Source organism: Capsicum annuum, chromosome 3 (assembly GCF_002878395.1).
Source record: "Capsicum annuum cultivar UCD-10X-F1 chromosome 3, UCD10Xv1.1, whole genome shotgun sequence".
NCBI classification, from domain to species: domain Eukaryota; kingdom Viridiplantae; phylum Streptophyta; class Magnoliopsida; order Solanales; family Solanaceae; genus Capsicum; species Capsicum annuum.
Genome location: NC_061113.1, coordinates 60,631,325 through 60,652,553, shown reverse-complemented (window position 1 = coordinate 60,652,553; position 21,229 = coordinate 60,631,325). Strand labels below are relative to the sequence as shown.

The window sequence follows — 21,229 nt, the reverse complement described above, 5'->3', positions numbered from 1 at the left end:
ATTTAAGTGATCTTGAATAGTTTGATCCTTGCACCACAACTTAACAAAGGATGTAAGTTAGCAGCAGCTTTAGGCGAGCCTCATTACAAGATTTCCAGAAAAACAAAATGCATGCTGGAATTGGTGAAAATGGAAAAGCTGCTGGTGGTATTAGAACTGGTTGGAATCGAGATGGGTCAAATCGGAATTTCACAGTGAACACCACAACAGATTTTTTTTCTTTTTTTTTGAACATTGTTGGAACTCACTGTAAAAGTCATCGGAAAAGTGTACAGTGTTCAGAATTGTAAAAATGGTATGGATGAGTTTGGAATCACTGAATGACCCCAACGGACGGAAGAGCGAAGTCTGAAAGTTGCTGGAAAGTGATTCACGTGTCGGCACATGATCCAGATCTAGCCGGAAGATTGTCCCTTTGTTCGCCACATGAGAGTGCGTGTGAATGAGTCTTCCACTGGGGCTGGCTGGGATTTTGTTGCTGGAGCCTGAGGAACATGATGGTGGTGTCGGTTTTTGCACAACACTTGCCAAAAGAGGATGATGCAAATCAGATTTGAACTTTCACTAGAAAGGATGCACACGCTGGACTTTTTTGTCCTGGATATTTCTCACTGTTGCTCTGATGCCATTTGAGAAGTAAATGCATGGGAAAATATTATTGTTAGAATATGAGTAGGAATAGGAATAGCATATAAAATCCTACTTGGAAAAGGATTGTAATGTAGTGTCCTATTAGGAAAAGGATTGGAATGTATTGTCTATAAATAGAGCCTCAATGTAATAATGTAGTTACAACAATTCAATAGTATTTTTCTCTTATATTTCTCACATTGTATCAAAGCTTCCACGATCTTGGTAAAGAATCAAAGAGTTTCCGCTGTCGGCGGGCGGCTATAATCCATATATGCCGCCCGTCTGGCCAATGATTATGTTAGCATAAGTTGGGTTACTGACTCACTGTGTATCTTTCTAGTGACTATTTTCTCATATATTTGCGTAGCACCATGCATCTGTCCGGTGACTACTTTTTCATGTCTATTTTTCTTAGCACCGTACTTTTCGGTGACTATTTTCTCATATCTGATTTGTGTAGCACCGTGCATCTTTCCGGACTATTGTCTCATATCTGAGTTGTATAGCGCTATGCATCTTTCTGGTGACTCCTCAGATTTAATTTACATAGTTCCGTACGCCTTTCCGGTGACTCCTCAGATCTTTTTCAGTAGGGTCGTGCCATCATTCCGACCCTGCCAATATAATTTCTCTTTTAGGATCGTGCCGTCATTCCGACCCTACTCATATAATTTCTATTTCTCAATAGAGTCGTGCCATCATTTCGACCCTACACATATTTCTCTTTTTCAGTAAGGTCGTGTCATCATTCCGAACCTACCCATATACTTTTTTTCTTCCTCAGATTGTAGTCACTTTTCAGCCATCAAATCTAATAATCCGGCGTGTGAGCGTGTTTCGACTAAGTTTCCGGTGACTTTCATGTTGAAGATCTACTCGTCTCTTGATTTCGAGATGACCCGTATATTTTTTACCAGTTTTCGGCAATTTTCCAGCGACACATCGACTTTATGACAATATTTACTATTTTTCAGATATTTTTTCAGTTTGTTCCGTTTCAATTGAGGTCTCCCAGACGTCCAAAACAGTCCTTATCAGTTTTATTGCAGATATCTTCACCAAGTCGCTCACCGATTCTCATATTAGTTACATCCATAACAAGCTTGGTACATATGTCTTCTATGCACCAGCTTGAGGGGGAGTGTTAGAATATGAGTAGGAATAAGAATAACATATAAAATCCTACTTGGAAAAGGATTGTAATGTAGTGTCCTATTAGAAAAAGGATTGGAATGTATTATCTATAAATAGAGCCTCAATATAATAATGTAGTTACAACAATTCAATAATATTTTTCTCTTATATTTCTCATAATTATTATGATGTGTAAAATAATTCTCTTACACGGAGCCCTATTTCTGAATGAACTTTACACAATCCATATCCCTATCAATGTGAGACACTTGATATTATTATGTAAACTAATTATCTAACAGCAGTTATTGTACAATGGAGGTTAATGGTGGTGGTTATGTGGTGGTAATGGATAGATTAATAATAAAAATTCCGATTCACAAGAATCATTTTTAGTGATTTTAAATCTATGTACAAGATCTGAATGGCTCAGAAAAAATCCACTAAGTTTAAGATTTGAATGATTCAAATTAAGAACATACAACAACAACAAGAACAAACCTAGTGTATTTGTACATAGTAGGGTCTGGGATGGGTGAAATGTACGCAGTCCATACCACTATCTCCGGAGAAGTAGAGAGGCTGTTTTCGGTAGACCCCCGGTTCAAGACAAAGAATAATAATCAAAGTCGTAATAACGCATGAAACAAGAATAAACAACAGAAATAAGACACCCACCAAGTAATACCCTACACTGACGAACCAAAGGCACCCCCCCCCCCCCCCAATACCTTACTACTATCAGCTCCAACCTTTGAACATAGCCCTAAGACTACCATCCCGGCTACCCCAAAGCTCTCCTAACTACTGGTTACGACCCCCTCATATGCACTAGCCTTCTAGCCTAATTCGCGTTCTCCATACCTTTTTATCTAGGGTCATGTCCTCGGTAAGCTGTAACTGCTCCATGTCACGTCTAATACCTCTCTTCAGTATTTCTTCGGCCTACCCCTACCCCGCCTGAAACCATCCAAAGCTAGCCTCTCACACCTACGAACTAGTGCATTCGTGCCCCTCCTCATGCCCGAACCATCTCAACCTAACTTCTCGCATCTTGTCCTCCACCGAAGCCACTCCCATCTGTTCCCGGATAGTCTTATTCCTAACTCTATCACTCCTAGTAAGCCCGCACATTCAACGCAACATCCACATATAAAGAACTCCAAGCCAACACTCCGTTCCATATAGCATGACCGGACGAACTGCCACTCTGAAATTATTAAGAACTCCATAACTGATAAAATGAGACTAAGACGGTAAGAAACAATGGATAACATGTAAAGAGATTCCTATTGTGGCACTATGTTTTAAAAGGGGGGACTCATGCATTGGATTATAGTTTCAAAATTTAATCAGGCGGTTGATAATATCCTGATTTTTGAGCTTCCTCTTCCTGCATATTCCTTATGTCGGTTTCTGAAGGATCATACCCTTAATCTGCCCTTTATTTAATGCAGAAACCCCATCATTGATTTAGCTTTGAGTGTTAACTTTATCTTTTGGAGTTAAATGAAATTACTTAAGACATTGTTTTTTGGTATGTTCCTCTCAATTTTTTAGGTTGAGCTGCAAAATTTAGTTAACTGAATTGAGTTAGTTTTATTTTGTATATGGTGAGTCATCCATTATCGTATGCTTGACTCGATTGTAGATTTCCTTGCCGCACAATTCTTACAAGACAAGTAGTATTGTAAATCTCTATTTTTTATGCATTTATCTCAAGGCAGCCTTTACTCAAGATTATGATCCTACAGAACTTTATTTCATAGTGTGGTTCTCTTGGACTTAGCTCATCTTATTTAAGATTATTGCAGTGTTTAGCGAGGAGGAGGATGGTCATCCGCTTGCTTCCAATTTGGGCAGATTATTGGTAAGACTAATAGCAGCTGAGTTGAGTTTCCTATTTGCTAATGGGTCCTCTTGATTTTGGGGCTGGTAGCTGAGGATACTTGTCTGTAATTTGATGCATTGACTTCACCTTTACTTTATGATATAGTATTACAATGTTTATTTGTTGGTTGGCTGGCTGAGATCTTGCGACGGTCTTGTAGTTCAGCTATCAATAGTCAAACTTAATGATGTTCTTGAAAGGCAGTGTGCAGTATCATCGTCAATGGGGTGAAAGAACACGAGTAGGGCATGGGTTGGAGGGATCTTCTGCAAACATAGGGGCATTCCTTCATTTCAAGTTCACTTTAGTGAAATAAACAAATCCATGGATCGAAAAAGGATTTGGTAGACAGCTCATATGTACTTATGCACCCATCTACAGTGCTGCGTGATCTGTCCTGCTATCATCCCTGTTAATGCGCATGAAGTTGAAAAAAGAAGATTTTGCTAGTATGCTAATGCTACTTTACTTAATTTTACCCATGTAAAGTATGTTAAAAGAAAAGGAGATATTGATAATGATTTGCTTTATTTCCTCAAGCATGTCAGGGTTTAACTAGTGTTTATAAGTAATCCTAGAAAGGGGGGAAAAAGCAACTCCATATTTGCATAGAGTGAGTTCTTACTATATTTATAATTTACTAATTCCATAACACTCCCTTCAAGAGCAGGCATATTGTGTGCCCCTAATTTTTTAGAAATATGCTCAGTTCTCGGGACATATGGAGTGACTTAGTAACAGTATCTGCTAACTGATCATTCAACTTAACAAAACCTATTGTAGTGTACCCTGATTCAATCTTATATCAAATAAAATGACAATATATTTCCATATGATCAGTTCTCTCATGAAATCTTGGGTTTCAAGTAATGTGTATTGCAATCTAATTTTCATGGATCAAATACATTGGCATCTTCGTAACACCTTAACTCTTGAAGAAGTCACTTTAGCATTATAGACTCATCAACAATAACAACACAACCTTATAGACATATGTAGCCAAAATTATTGCTCAGTATTTTACCTCTACACTTTACTGAGCTAGTGCATCTTGCTTTTGCCTTTCCAAGATATTGAATTTCCTCGAATCAGAATACAATATACCCATAAGTGGATTGTCTGTCCGAAGGAAATCTTACCTAGTCCAATTCAATAATATATGTGTTCCTATCCTCGTACAAGTGTCTAACCCATGCAACCCCCAGACTAAGGGGGGTCAATGATTTTTTCTTATTGGGTCAATTTGGGTTATATGGCAAATAGGCCCATCTTTTAAACGGGTCAATTTGTGTCAGTCAACAGGTTAGTTGATCAGCCAGTGTGCATTCTTATGTTTCATCACACATATTATTTAGTGTATGGTGAAGCAGCTGAAAAATTGGGTTGGATAAACGACATGAGCTTCGGAAGAAATTGTGTTGATAATGAAGAGGGGGATCCCACTATGCTCTAGATGTTTTTTTTTTGTGGGAAACTACAGAAACAGTCAATCACTTGTTCATCTAATGCAAGGTCACCGGCCAACTGTGGAGTTTATTTCTAAGGCTTAAAAGCATCTCTTGGTCCAAGCTTGGTAGAATTTCAGAGGCTCTATACAGTTGGGAAGAGGCAGGATTACAAGCGAAGATTAGAAGCAACTGGAGAATTGTTCCTGCTGCTATTTGGTGGGCTATATGGAAAGAGAGGAATCTCAGAGTTTTTGAGAATAGGGAGAGTAATATGCAGCAAATCAAACTAAATTGTATCTTGACTTTGAGTTTTTGGTGTTATCAGGCATACTCTAACGATACCGTCTCTATCATTGATGTCTTAGACAAATTATAGGGATGGGACAACATCTTTAGAGTTCCTTATGTAAATATGGTTTTCAGTACAACCTAAGTACTGATTTTTAGAAATAGAAACAGTTACCAATTTCAAAAAGAAATTGTGTTGATAAGGTTACTATATCACGCATTCTATATGCCGATGCTACTTTCTTTTCTTGGAAGCACAAATATTTTATCTTAGAGGGATTTTGCTAATTTTTGAAGCAGTTACATGTTTGAAAGTTAATCCGGCAAAAAGTAGTATTTTCAGCATTAATGCAAATGATTGCATAGAGGAACTAGCTGATATTCTGGGATGTAAGGTGGAAAAGTTTCCCACGGTTTATTTGGGACTTCCACTAGGAGCAAAAAGGAATGATCAAAGTATTTGGCAAGGTGTTTTGGATAGATGTGTTAGTAAACTTACTCCATGGAAGAAACAATATTTATTTTTTCGGGGCAGATTTACTCTTGTTAACAGTGTATTGGATGTTATGCCTACCTATTTAATGTCCTATTCTCAATGCCAACGACTTTGGAGAAAAGAATGAACTCTTTGAGAAAGTTTTTGTGGGAAGGTGATGCAAACAAGAGAAGTTTCATTTGGTGAAATGGAAGTGGATCTTAAAGACAAGAAGGGAGGTGGCTTAGGAGTGGGAAATCTGAAGCTACATAATAGAAGTTTGCTTCTCAAATGGTTGTGGAGGTATAGCATGGAAGGTGAGGAAATTTGGAAAAAGCTTATTAATGCCGTTTATGGGAAGAAAGATAGATGGAGGGGAATATGGAAGAACATAAGCCGACTTTGGGAAGACTTTAGTCAATTTAGCAAACTGGAGGTGGGAAATGGAGAAAAAGTTAGATTTTGGACAGATTTGTGGGTTGGTGATGAATGTCGAAAGGCTAAGTTCCCTACTTTGTTCAACTGCTCCTCTAAAAAGGATGGGAGTATTGCAGAATTTCATTCTAACACTAGTTGGCAGCCAAGGTTTGTGAGTTTATGTTACTACTAGGTTGGTGTTCTATTCCTTATTTCTTAGTTTCTATTTTCTTAGTTCGTGTTGCCCTTATTTCTCGTATTTTGTATTGCGTTGATTTCTATTTTATCATTTCTTACTCCTTATTTTTGTTATGTCGTCCATCCCTTTGTTTAGTATTCTTTATCTTGAGCCGGGGGTTTATCGAAAACTGCCTCTCTACTTCTTCGGAGGTAGCGGTATGGACTGCGTACATCTTACCCTCCCCAGACCTCACTTTGTGGAAATACACTGGGTTTGTTGTTGTTGTTGTTGTACCTCAACAATTGGGATCGGTGCATATTGATCAGAACAAGGTGGATACCTTGATTTGGTGGGCAAGTAAAGACAAGAAATTTTCTGGTCACTGGATAACTCTTGGCCTTGAAAGATGATATGGAAGACAAAGCCTCTCGTTAAAGTAGTATGTTTTGGATGGGTTACAACTTGGGGAGCATGTTTAATTCAAAATAACTTGCAGAAAAGAGGTTTCAACCTATGTAGTAGATGCTTCCTGCGTCAAGAAGATCAGAAACCGTGGAGCACCTTTTTCTCCATTGTAAAATTTCTAGAGAATGTTGGGAGTTAGTCCTAAAGCTTCGTGGTATTTATTGGGTGATGCCTCAGAAGGGGAAAGATTTGTTGGAAGGATGGTAAGAGCAGGTGATACCAAAAGAGATAAAATAGATATGGAGAACTATCGGAAACAACCTCTCTACTTCTCTGGAGGTAGCGGTATGGACTGCATACATTCTACCCTCCCCAGACCCACTTGGTGGGAATACACTGGGTTTGTTGTTGTTGAACTATTCCGTTGTGCATCTTCTGGACAGTTTGGCTAAAGAGGAACAATGCTTGCTTTGAGGGAAGAGAACGCACATTTCTAAAATTAAGGATAGATGTTTACAAAATTTGTATGTCTGGAGAAAAGTAGCTTAATAGAGAGTTTGAACCAATGTATGGATTTAGTGGATATGCTAGGAATAAGAGTATAGGAGGCTGCTTTTGTTTGGTTGTGTTTTTGTCTCTTTTCCTGTACCATCTTGGTACCCCTTAATAAAATATCTACCTAATAAAAAAAAAACATTAGAAAAGTCCAGCATTGACCAAGACTAGTAGCACTATCATCATTCCCCTCACTCCACCTTCCATCTCCTACTAATAGTACCTAAATAGATGTTGCATAGTGTTGCTTCAATTTGAGTAATTATTGGCCAAGTTGTATTATGATCCACAATTCAATCCATCTCAAACCAACTTGTTTTGATCCAAACTGATTTTGAGAGGGTTGGGTTATAACCCATCTATTGACACACGTTTTGATCCGTCCAAAGTTTACTCGACTCGCTCATTTGACATTCTTTGACAGAAATATCAATTGGATTAGCTGGTGGAGGGTCTTATCGAGGTCGTCTAGAATAGGAGGAGCTAGAGTGAGAGAATAGTTGAAAGAGTTGGAGGGGAAAACATTGGAGGTGGTGTTTTGATATTGGAAATTTGGTGAGAAGCACGGGGAATTCTAGAAGAAGGTTACAAAGGCTGAGACAAGTACTTATATGTATAGGATCATAGAATTTGTAATACTTTTGGAGATGGGAGTACCAAGAAGATACATTAGACAGACTTCACCTTGTGATTTTCCGGGATGAGATCTTGGACAAAATTGGTACACTCTTAACACTTGTGGAGAAAGAGGAAACAAAGGTTGTTTTGAACAAAGTATATAATAGGGACTGCTGTTCTGCAAAATGCATGCGATTTATTTGGTAGCTAGTGGTGAGAATAACATCAATCCAAAAACGAAGCTGAATATGAGTTCGAATTAGCAATGTGCTAGCTGTCTCTATAAAATGCACAACTACAGTTTGTTGAGCAGTATATACACATGATGACATATGCAGATACCTTGTGAAGACAGAGGAAGAGATAGGCGCAGAAAAGTAGTCTCGTGATTAATTTCCTAATTGAAACACCAAATTGATTATGAATTTCAGCACAAAAGGCTTATAGTTGTTGCTTTACAATTTGGAACCTTACTAGTTGGAAGTGCAAGCTGTAGACGAGGATGATAACTGCTGTTTTACAATATGATAGTTAAGATATTCCTCATTATCCGCTTCAGTCAGGGTATGAAGGTTGGGTTCTAGCTCCATTGGTCTGAACCACCATTTTCTTCGGGGAAAAAGAAGAAAAACTTTTCCAACTTTGTGTGGGAATAAGAAAAAGGAAAAGAATAATTTTTTTTTGGGAAAGTAAACAACTCTTTGTTAACTAGTATAGAAAAAATAAAGGAACTTTCGGATAGGAGAGAGGAAACTTTTTGTAGGAGAACGGATTTAGACCCTTGGCGCCGGTACCATAATAAAATGGATCTTGGGCCTAACTCAACCTCAAAAGCTAGCTCAAGGGAAGGATTGCCCATAAGGACGCCAAGGACCCATTATCCTACTAACGTGGGGCTCTAACACCCCTCGCACACCTAGGACTAGACATTTGGATCGTGGACACTATAAGATGGGGTGTCCATCATTGGAAGCAATAAATTAGGGTAGGCCGAGCAGACCATGATATATGGACCTTGGGTCTAAGTCAACCCCAAAAGCTAGCTTATGACGGGAGGATTGCCCTATACCATATAAGGAGAGCAAGGACCCCTTATCCCACGATGTGGAACTCTAACAGGACCTTAGATCTAATTTAATTGCAAATCCAAGATCATGAAGTGGGGATTGTTTAAGACCTTAAAAGGTGATAATAACCCATTCTCTCATCCAATTATGAGATACTTTAACGCCCTCCAAATGTCTAGGACTGGACATCAAGTGCGTGGACAATATAACATAAGGGCCCAACATTGAGCAAACTCAGAATAAGGATGAGTTTGGCTCGTATGCCATGTAAAGAATGAGAAACAAAGAGATACTAGGAATGTATTGCTTGGATATTCTCTCAAGCATAATGGGGATTAAATAATACTCCCTCCGTTCCTAAATAAGTGCTCCTTTTGACTTGGGCACTCCCTTTAATAAGTTACTCACTCCTAGAAAATTAAGGGTATGTTTACCAGCTTACCCCTAATTAAATTTTATCTCTTTTCAAGTTGACATTTGACATTGATTACTATATTTAAACTTAACAGGATTTTAGGAAGATTATGATCAAAGCATTCTTGAAGGCCTAAACATACGCTTATTTAGGAATAAAATCACAACAAAAAAGGAACACTCATAAAGAAATGGAGGGAGTATAAGTAATCCTAAAAAGGAAAAGAAGGTAATTCATTTTCCCTATTACACATTTTAAAGGATTCCAGATCTTAGTCCTATTTATAAGGAATGGACTCTTGCCATATTAACCATTTTCTAATTCTTAACAACGGTCATTTACATATGGTTATTATTAGAGAACTCATGCGATACTTCTATTTTACCAAGTTTAAGACAACCCATTGTTTTAAATTACCTTCAATAGACCTTTGTGGTCCGGCCCTTTTATGGACTCCCTGCATACTGGGTGCTCTCTAGAGCACCCGACTATCCTTTTTGTGAGTTAAATAATGTATGTAAACTTATAAACTGATCATTTACCCCACTGATCACATCATAGCTTTCCCCTTGGGAGTGGCAAAAAATAAAAATTAGTCAATCTGTAAATTGCATCTGATAGCTAGTTTTCACTATGCTATTTAAGCTATATCCTTTTTTACAACAATAACCAATTGACTTGTATGCATGGTAATCATTCGCTAATTTCTGATGATAGTATAAAGTTAACAAGCAGGTTATCAGATTGTCATTACACCTATTCTTCAAATCTAGAATCTTTAACAAAAACTTTAGCTTACTATCACAACCAAAACAGGTACCTATCCACTAGAGGGATTAAAAAAGAGTAGATCTTTCATCTTAAATTTGGGTCTGAAGTTCGATTTTGTGCCAACTTCTGATATACGTATTTGAGCCCAGCTGCAGACCTGTTTCTCTGCAGTTTTATAAGTAGACCCATAAATCTAAAGTTAATTTTAAAGCAGCTAAAATTGTAAAAGCTTATAAACTTCGGTTGTGCCTTAAATTGCAGTCGTCAAATCAACTATATGTGCACGTCTCCCCAATGATCTAGTCCCCAATCTTTGGGTAGTGGGTCGGCCATATGAATCTTTCATATATTACGTTCGAGTTAGGGCTGAGGAGTACTGAATTCAAGGGCTCAGGAAGGCATGATATGCTCTCTTAGTGAATTGGAACACTTGGATAGCTTTTGTTTGCTATCAACACCATGTAGAACAACTTTCTATGTGTATATTGTTGAGGTGGTTGACACCTACAACTTGGATGGTTGTTATATATCATTTCATAATGTATCGTATCGTATTGTACAAAAATGTTTTGATGAATACAATATGGATAGTTGTATCGTTTTTCTTTTTTTTACAGTGCCACGTACTAACAATTTGAAAAATAAGTACAATATTACAAAGAAAAAGTTGGGCAATGGTAGAATAAAATAAAACTATCATTTTGATAATAAGGAAGGGTAAGATGTGAAAAAATAAGGTAACGATGCCATCACACTAAATCATCGGTTGAGTTAGGCCCAAGATTCATTTTTTGACATAGTATCAGTGCAAGACCCATCCCACTTCTCATTTCCGATGTTGGGCTCCCATATTAAATTGCCAACGCACTAAATGTCCAGCCCTAGGCGTGAGGAAGGGTGTGAAGAGAGTACCACATTAGCCCTTTAAGGGATGGATGGTCTCTTTAATATGGTTTGCGTAATCCTCACCTCTTTAGCTACCTTTGGGGGTTGAGTTAGGCCCAAAATCCATTATTTTATCGTGATATTAGAGCCAGGCCTAGTTCGATTTATTGATTACCAATGTTGGGCCCACATGTTGAATTACCTGCGTTCCAGATGTCCATTTCTGGGCGTGATGGGAGGTGTTGTCCCACATCGGACGAGTACGGGTTTCTTAGTCTTCTTATATGGTCTTGGGCAATCCCCCCTCATGAGTTAGCTTTTGAGTTGTGTCAGGACCAAGATCCATTTCTTTAATAGTTCCAAACTAATTCCTCTCAGGAAAAAACTAGATTTAAGATCTTGATTGCTGTCTTATCCAAAAAGACCACAACTCTCATAAGAGCTTCCTTTATTATTGTTATTACATGAAGTTTCTTTTGTGGTTTTCTCTCTATCTTGGGTTATGATGCTTATTCAGAAAAAAATTCAAAGTGAAGAATGTTATTTTGTCTCTTCATTTGAACATCGACCCATCTTGAGCTGGTTACATTGGATAAGTATTTAGTCTTTAGTTTCTTTACCTGCAAAGTGAATGAATGATTACTTCCACAGTCCCTGCTATCCGCATTCTGTCCATTTGACAGCACTCTATTTCAATGAGATATCTGCATTAACTGCGGGCATCAATATTTGTTGAGTAGTGGATGCAATTTATGGAATTGTTATGCTATGTCATCTGCCAGCATTTCTGTGCTCACCTACAGGAATGCTAATGGCTACAGGAATTCTTCCACTTGTCTCAGGTTGAAGGAAAGCACAGCAGTTTAGGATGTTTCTATCTATCTGAGAACCTTGATGTTAACGATGAGTATACCTTTTGGGTTCAGAAGGACGTCGATGAATATGAACACGGGCTTCTCCATGCTTTACCTGATAGCGTTGGTCATAGTTCTGGTAAGCACTAAGCAGTGAAACTTGTGTTCTTTGGTGATGTGATGTTCATTCGTTGTAATCTGTACTAAATGACTTCTTATTCTTTTGATATTTATGCATCTTTTAATCCTGCTGCTGCAATTTCGCTGTTGACTTTTCTGATATGGCTAGACCACGTTTGTCCATTTTCAGTGAAGGTTCTATGTACCACAAGGACTAATTTCCACTTGCCTTGCTTAATGTAGGTGGAGCGTTGGATCTATATAATGATCAGCACATGTGCGTGCACTTTGGGATGAACTTTAGTGATAATAATAATCAGTGCATTAATCCTGAAGGCTTTGCTAGGTTCCTTGGTTTGCTAGAATCTATTCCATTCAATGATAGCAGTACAAATGATCATGCCAGAGCAGATTCAAGGTACTTATTGACGAATTGTTTGGTTTGTAAATGTTGCTTTCACTATGTAATACTACTCCTAAAATGTCTGCAGCATATATTAGTCTCTGTATGAATTGCACTGTCTACAAGGATATAGTATGTCGTTTTCTCCTTATGACATGAAGTGGACCCTGAAATAACTAGCATATTCTATCTGAAAGGATTCTACTTTTTTTTTTCCTTGATCAGTAATGTGCTCACGTATCATCATCAAATAATAAGATGCGTGATTTTGCAGAAAATTTTATTTGGATTGATTGGAAATGATTTTACTCTCACTTGCTAAAACAGTAGTCATAGACATGAGTTCTGCTGTATTATTATTTTTATCATTCTTTTTTTAATCCATCGTGGTGTCTGGGCCCGCTCTCACGCACCTCAACTAATTTCACAAGATGCCTGCCACCTCCTGCCAGTAATAGATACAGATACCAGAGTTAGGTAACTCTGCCTACCAAGTAGGACAGATGGGATGAAATCACCTAGTGTTTTTTGTCTCTGCTGGGATTATTCTTCTGTATTATCATACTTCTATTCCCACCTCTCCGACACATGGCTTCTTTTTCATCTGCCTTAATCTTTATGCTTGATCAGTATGGCTTGTTGATCAGTGTGTGTCTTCATCCTATTAATTTGTTCCAAAGAATGTCTGCTGGTTCTAAATTATCTGTATCTTTTGCTTTCCTTATGATAAGTATTTGATCTGCATCTTCTTTTTTATGTCGAATTAATTTTATATTACAAGGTACATTCTGAAGAAGAAATATGATCGTGGATCTTATGGTGAAGTTTGGCTTGCTTTTTATTGGAATTGTTCTCATGTCATCAAGTCTCCCAAAACTAGCAATTTCTCAGCTAATACGATGGGTGAGGGGCCCAATTATGATACAAGGAAGAATCCATCATCTGCTGATGTCTGTGATGGCTCTTCCGAAGGCAGCATGTTCATTTTGAAGCGTATCATGGTAATTTTGCTATCCTGGAATTGAATCTTCAGAATTTTTCTTAGGTTTGGTTTTGGTTTTGCTTTAGCATGTTGGTTAATCATTTATCCTTTACCTTATGATGTCTGATGGCATCCAGAACTTTAAGACCAGTGGCATTTGCGTCAATTTTGGGTACAATTAAATTTGCATGTGACTTTCCTTTTCAGTCATATTCCCCTTCCCATCTTTAATGCTCCAGGTAAATGACCTTCACAAGCTCTTTTCCGCTTTTCTCAAGCAGTAATGCTTTATGGACGAAAATCTTCAACTTAGTCGATGTTGTCTGTCTCCAGCAATCTTCCTTCTGTTTCGTCGTTTCAAGTTGTATACCTGGGCATGGTACAATTGCAGGGGGCATTTTAACCTGTTTGCTTGTTTCCCTGCTCCCCATTCCTAGGGCAGATGCAGCTTGCCTCTTTGGTTCTAAGATCTATGCTCACCATGATTTTTGATTCAGTGTGTAGAACTCAAGTCGTGTTTTAGATTTTGAATGACTAATAGACGCTTGTTATGTCTATATCACTAAGGTGGTGTTTGGATTGAAGAACAAGTTTAATTTGATTTTTTTTTCTTTTGAAAAACTCTAATTTTGGAAGAATGGATTAGAGAACAGTCGATGAAGTTGCTTTAATGATTTTTTTTTTGATAAGGTAAATGTATTTCATTCATAAATAAGGCCAAGTTGGTCATAAACAAAGGATAAAACCCAAAGTTAAAGAATCTACAAATTTTGATTCTCTACAAAGTCCACCCATTCTTCTATACATCAAGGAATTTTATGGGTGCACCAAAAGAAAATAAGTGATCGGAGGCTATCTATTCCTTAACTGAGAAAAATACGACTTTACCCCCTCATAAGCTCTCCTATTTCTCTCTATCCAAATAACCTACATCAACGCAAGAGGAACCAAATTCCAAGCCTTATGTCTTCTCCTCCTATTCCCACTTCTCCAACAAAACATAATATCTTTCACAGTTTTTGGCATTACCCAAGAAACTCTGAACCACCGAAGCAAATCCCTCCATAATCTCATGGTGTAGACGCAATGGATGAGAAGATGATCCTGTTCTTCCCGTCTCCTTATACATGTAACACCTGCTGACACAAACAACCTTATGCTTTCTAAGATTTTCCGCTGTCAAAATCACCCTTCTTGATGCTAGCTAAGAGAAAAAACAAATCTTCCTCGGCACTAACGCTATCCAAATTGCATCACATAGAAACACAACCCTCTTCCCTTATCACGAGTTTCTCATAGAAAGATCTAACAGAGAACTACATCATTCCCCCAACCCCACCACAAAGCATCAAGTTTATCCACCGAATTGATTTGACTTGCCTGTGAAGGATGACCATCAACCTTTGGAGCTTGGTTACCTCCAAATTGTGGAAATACCTTCAAAATCTCAAGTCCCAAAAAGTCTCTCCACCATGTATCTCCCTAATTTGTTGGACTGACAAATCTCCTTGGCATGACATTCTATACAAGATTTGAAAATCATCTTTCAATAAGTTATCCCCACACCACCTATGTCCCCAAAAATCAACTCTCCTCCCATTTCCAGCCTTGAATGAGATATTTCTATTGAAATTATCCCCTCCCTTCATTATATTCCTCGACAAACCACATCCATAAAGGCATAGTGACATCTCTAGTTGTCAATCCCCCTTCCATAACCCCATCTATATAAACTATCTCCCTTCTCCAAAATTCTTGTATATTCATCCCAAAACGCCAAAGGCATTTGCCTAACAAAGCTTTATTAAAAATCGTCAAATCTTTAATCTCGAGACTAACCCATTTTTTTAGATGTCACAGACTTCCATCGCACCAAGTGCAATTTCTTTGTTCCATCCGCCCCATTCTAAAGAAAGTTTCTCTGATCTCTCCAGTTTTTTCTGTGACCAAAGATGGAGCCTGAAACAAAGACATGAAGTAAGTAGGAATGCTCGATAAAGTTCTCTTAATAAGCATCTCTTTTCCTCCTCTGGACAAGTATCTTTTTTGCCACCCTGCTAATCTCTTTTCAACCCTTTGAAGAACCTGATCCCACACCAAAACATCCTTGTTTGAAGCCCCCCACGGTAATCGATGATATGTAGTCAGAATAGCCCTTACCCGTAGCTCAAAACCTGAGCGAGTATCCCAATGTCAACCACACCTCCCCGACTGGAAAAATCTTAGGCTTAAGTAATTTTAAGGCTTGATACCACCTGGAACCAAGTAAGCACTTGGCCTAAATGATCTAGTTGGTTCATATCTGCATCACAACTAACCAAAGTATCATTTGCAAATAATAAGTGGGGAACTGACATTGTCCCAATACCCCCAATTGCTACATTAAAGCCTTAAAATAACCTTTCATGACAGTTTTGTCCATTATCCTACTCAAAGCTAAGCTTCTGTAACTAGAATGAACAAGCTCAGAGTTAAGGTATCTCCTTGCCTCAATTTCCTAGAACTTCCAAAAAACTCCATGGATTCCCATTCACCAACACTGTATATCTCACAGTAGAAATGTAAATTTTTTTCCGTTTTCTCCATTTTCCCCAAATTTCATCTGAATCATGATGAAATCTTGAAAATTCCAGCTCACATGATCATATTCTTTCTCAAGATCAAGCTTGCACAACACACTTGCCAGTCCTTGCTTTCTCATCAAATCAACCACTTCATTTGCCGACGGAGCTGCATCTGAAATATATCTACCCTTCGCAAAAGCATTTTGCGAAGTAGACACAGTCTTATCCAGACCTTCTAAGTGTTATGGAAAGCACCTTAGTGATGATCTTATAAATGCTTCCCACTAGACTAATAGGTTTATAATCCTTCATGCTCAAAGTACCCTTGCGTTTAGGGATAATGACAACAAACGAAGCACTCAAACTCTTTTCGAATTCACCCATCTCCTGAAACTCAACAACACTATCCATCATATTAGCTTTGACCTTATTCCAATAGTGCTGGAAGAAAGCCAAAGTGAAATCATCTGGCCCTCGAGCTTTGTCATCCGCACAGCCCTTCACTTCCCTCTTCACCTCTTCCGCCTCGATTGCTCTCTCTAACCACCTGCACTCCTCCCCACCAATATGACTAAAACCTAACACCCCTAGCTTAGGCCTCCGGTCTGTTTCTTCCTCAAACAAATGCTCATAATAATTTGCAATTGCCCTTTCTACTTACTCCCCCCACGACCGTCCCTTTAACCTCCACAAACTCTATGAAATTCCTTCCCTTATTAGCGATGCCTACCCAGTGGAAAACTATTGTATCAGAACCCTCCTCCAATCATAACACCCTCGATTTTTGTCTCCAACTAACCTCTTGAGCTAAGCTAATTCCTCTAGCCTCCTTTTCAACCCTTCCATGCCTCAACTCTCTCTAACTCCCCCACTTCAATCATAATCTCTCTCATCTTCACCTTTACCCTACCAGAAAGTTCAGATACTGCAAAAATATATTTTTTATTCATAGAATTTTACAGTATTTATAATAGAAAAGTATGATCAGAATAAACTAATAAATCCTTGATTCTTGGGAGATTCTTGACTCAAGGGATTTCTCCTAATCTATTTCCTAGAATAACAACTAATATATTTTCCACATGGTATCCAATATTTACAGGAGCTAATTACAATCAAATCTGCTAGCTGAGTTATGGAGCAGATTTCAATCAAATCTGTCGGTCATTGTGGATTAGATTCTGCCTCAATCTGCGAGCTCAGTTGACACTCTCCCTCAAGTTGGCATGTAAATATCGAACATGCCTAACTTGCTAACAAATGACTCAAAGGCAGTTCTGGAGAGGGATTTTGTGAAAATATCTGCTACTTGTTCAGTTGTTGAAACGAAAGGGATGCACACACTTCTATCTTCAATCTTCTCTTTAATGAAGTGTTTGTCCACTTCAACATGCTTTGTTTTGTCATGTTGAACTGGATTATGAGCAATGCTTATGGCAGCTTTATTGTCACAGTACAACTTTATTGGCAAACTCATCGGTCTTCTTAGTTCTCTCAAAAATCTGTTGAGCCACAACATTTCACAAATTCCATATGCCATGGATCGATACTCAGCTCAGCACTACTTCGAGTCACCATGTTTTGCTTCTTACTCCTCTATGTCACTAAATTTCCCAAACAAAATTACAATATCTGGACGTAGACCTTTTATCAATAGTCGTAACATCCCAGTCCGCATCTGTATAAGATTCAACACTTCTTTGCTCATTCTTTTTAAAGAACAACCCTTTTCCGGGAGAACTCTTTAGACACCTTAGAATTTGATACACAGCTTCCTGGTGTTTTTCTCGTGGAGAATGCATGAATTAGCTAACTAGGCTCACAACAAACGCAATATCAGACCTAGTATGTGACATATACATCAACTTCCATACCAATCTCGGGTATCGACTTCTATCAATTGATTTTCCATCCTTCGCAAACTTTAGATTTGGGTCAATTAGAGTTTCAGCTCGTCTACAACCACTCATTCATGTTTCTTTTAACAGATCAAGAACATTCTTCCTTTGTGACATTATAATTCCCTGTTTCGATTGTGCAACCTCAATGCTGAGAAATTACTTTAGCGGGCCTAAGTCTTTTATCTCAAATTCTGAGGCAAGATGCTCCTTTAGGTTTTTTATTTCAACCACATCATCTCTTGTGAGGATGATATCATCAATGTACACTATAAAAACTGCTATTTTTCCTTCTAATGAATGTCGAGTGAACATTGTGTGATCTGCTTGTTCTTGCACATATCCTTGTCTTTTGACAAATTGAGTAAACCTTTCAAACCAAGTCCTTAAGTCTTTGGAGACTGTTTTAGACCATAAAGAGATCTTCTAAGCGTGCATATCTTTGACTTGTACTTCTCTTCAAAACCTGGTGGGGGATCCATATAGACTTTTTCCTCTAGTTGCCCATTCAAGAAAGCATTCTCACATCCAACTATTGAAGAGACCAGTCAAGGTTTACCGTGATTGTCAACAGAGCTCTAATTGAGTTTAGCTTAGTTACTGGTGTAAATGTCTCAAGATAGTCAATGCCATATGTCCGCGTGAACCCCTTATCCACTAGGCGAGCCTTATACCTCTCCAAGGATCCATCTGACTTGAATTTGGTGGTGAACACCTATTTGCAGCCTACTGGTTTCTTTCCCTCAGGCAAATCTACCAACTCTCATGTGTCCTTTTTTTTCAAGAGCTCGCAATTCCTCCAAAATAGCCTTCTTCCACTCGGGAACTCATAGAGCATCCTGCACATTTTTTGGGATCTCCGCACTAGAAAGTTATGAAGTAAAGGCTGAATAACTAGGAGACAACTTTTTATAGGAAACAAAACATAGAAATAGGATATTTAGGAACATTTCTAACACCTTCGCGTTTTGCAATAGGTAGGTCCAGATCTGACAAGGAATTAGAAATAGAATCTATTGGAAGATTAATTTGAATTTTAGAAAGGTCTTGCGGAGTTGACTTTTGATAGTGTTGAGGATCATCAGTCTTTTTTTCTTGAGTTCGGTTCCTTCTTGAATACACCTGTATTTGTTTTGTTTGTTCCATGTTCCCATTTTTATTTGTCATTTGAAGGCTCTATAGGTTCAATATCAAAGTTTTTATCATTTAAGTCACTTAAGTCCTTATCATCTCTCGAATCACTGTCCTTTTCATCTCTTGCATCACACCTATTTATATCTTCTCCAAGATCCCTCACATCAGTATTTATTGTAATATCTAGCCCATTATTTGTTTGATGTCTAGTTTCCTCAATATCCCAAAAAAGACAAATCTTCAGCTACATGATACTCCCCCCCTGAAGATGAGCAGTAAAATAGAGTTGGGATTCAAAGAAAGTTAGATCTATTATGAAAATTATTCTTCTCAACTGAGGATCATAACACTTATATCCCTTTTGATTTGGAGCATATCTTATAAAAACACACTTCTTAGCCCTTGGTTCAAGTTTACTGCAATTATGAACATAAACAAAAGTTGTACACCCAAAAACTTTCAGCGACAGATTATAGTTAACCTAGAACTAGGAAAACTCTCTTTGAAAATGTTAAAAGGTGTTTTAAATTTAGGAGTAGTAGAGGACGAGATGACATCCTATTAATAAGATAAGTAGCAGTCAAGAGAGCCTCTCCCTAAAGGTATTGTGAAACTTTACTGGTAAACAATAAGGCCTTAGTTACCTCTAAAAGATGCCTATTCTTTCTTTCTGCGTTGCAGTTTGTTGAGGTGTATTCGTTCAAGAGCTTTGGTGTACTACCCTGGTTTTTCTGAAAAATTTCCTAATTGTTCATTAAAAAATTCACGACCATTATCACGTAAAAAAATCTCGATTTTCTTATTAAACTGTGTTTCCACCATTACATAGAAAGCCTCAAACACATTTTTAACTTCAACTTTGTCCTTCAATAAAAAAACCCAACTCAGTGTCGGGATTTTAGCTATTGTAGACGTTTTAAGGTAGACGAGGTTAGACAGGCAGTCCGCAGGATGCGAAGGGGTAGGGCGACGGGGCCGGATGAGATACCGGTGGAGTTTTGGAAGTTCGTTGGAGAGGCTGGTGTAAGGTGGTTGACTGCATTGTTCAATGAAATTTTCAGGACAGCAAAGATGCCCGAGGCGTGGAGGTGGAGTACCATGATCCCCCTCTATAAGAATAAGGGGGACATTCAGTGTTGCAATAACTATAGGGGGATTAAGTTACTGAGTCACTCTATGAAGATCTGGGAGAGAGTGGTCGAGGTGAGGCTGAGACGGATAGTGTCTATCTCGGAAAATCAGTTCGGATTTATGCCCGGCCGCTCGACGACGGAGGCAATTCACCTGGTACGGCGGTTGGTGGAGCAATATAGGGAAAGGAAGAAGGATTTGCACATGGTGTTCATCGACCTAGAAAAGGCGTACGACAAAGTCCCCAGGGAGGTGCTTTGGAGATGCTTGGAGGTGAGTGGAGTACCGCAGGCATATAGCAGAGTAATTAAGGATATGTATGAGGGAGCGAAAACCCAGGTGAGGACGGCGGGAGGAGACTCAGAGCATTTCACTGTCCTGACAGGATTGCATCAGGGATCTACTCTTAGTCCCTTTTTGTTTGCGCTAGTAATGGATGTGTTAACGCGGCGTATCCAAGGGGAGGTGCCGTGGTGTATGCTTTTTGCAGACGATGTAGTCCTGATAGATGAGACGCGAGGGGGTGTGAACGACAAATTAGAGCTGTGGAGGCAAACTCTGGAGTCTAAAGGGTTCAGGGTGAGCAGAACCAAGACAGAGTATGTGGAATGTAAGTTTAATGACGTAAGGCGAGAGAATGAGGTAGTGGTGAGGCTAGAAGCGCAGGAGGTAAAGAAAAGGGATAAGTTCAAGTACCTCGGGTCCGTGATCCAGAGTAACGGTGAGATTGACGAGGATGTCTCGCACCGTATCGGGGCGGGATGGATGAAGTGGAAACTTGCATCGGGGGTGCTGTGTGATAAGAAGGTGCCGCCCAAGCTTAAAGGTAAATTCTATAGGGTGGTAGTCCGTCCGGCCTTGCTGTATGGAGCGGAGTGTTGGCCAGTTAAGAACTCCCACACCCAAAGAATGAAGGTGGCAGAAATGCGGATGTTGCGCTGGATGTGTGGACTGACCCGA

At 38.7% G+C, this 21,229-nt stretch overlaps 1 protein-coding gene across 9 annotated transcripts in view; it reads left to right on the top strand.

Annotated features, from left to right (window-relative positions):
* The window catches only part of LOC107853145, an 80,918-nt gene that overhangs the window by 16,180 nt on the left and 43,509 nt on the right, over positions 1 to 21,229 (top strand). For all 9 annotated transcript variants that reach the window (XR_007052913.1, XM_047408007.1, XM_047408005.1 and 6 more), the window contains 4 exons: positions 3,582 to 3,637; positions 12,026 to 12,176; positions 12,401 to 12,575; positions 13,342 to 13,561. Coding sequence is in view for 8 of the 9 variants with exons in the window: in XM_047408007.1 (XP_047263963.1) it covers positions 3,582 to 3,637; positions 12,026 to 12,176; positions 12,401 to 12,575; positions 13,342 to 13,561 (602 nt within the window). In the remaining variant the exon portion in view is untranslated. The remainder of the gene's footprint in view (positions 1 to 3,581; positions 3,638 to 12,025; positions 12,177 to 12,400; positions 12,576 to 13,341; positions 13,562 to 21,229) is intronic.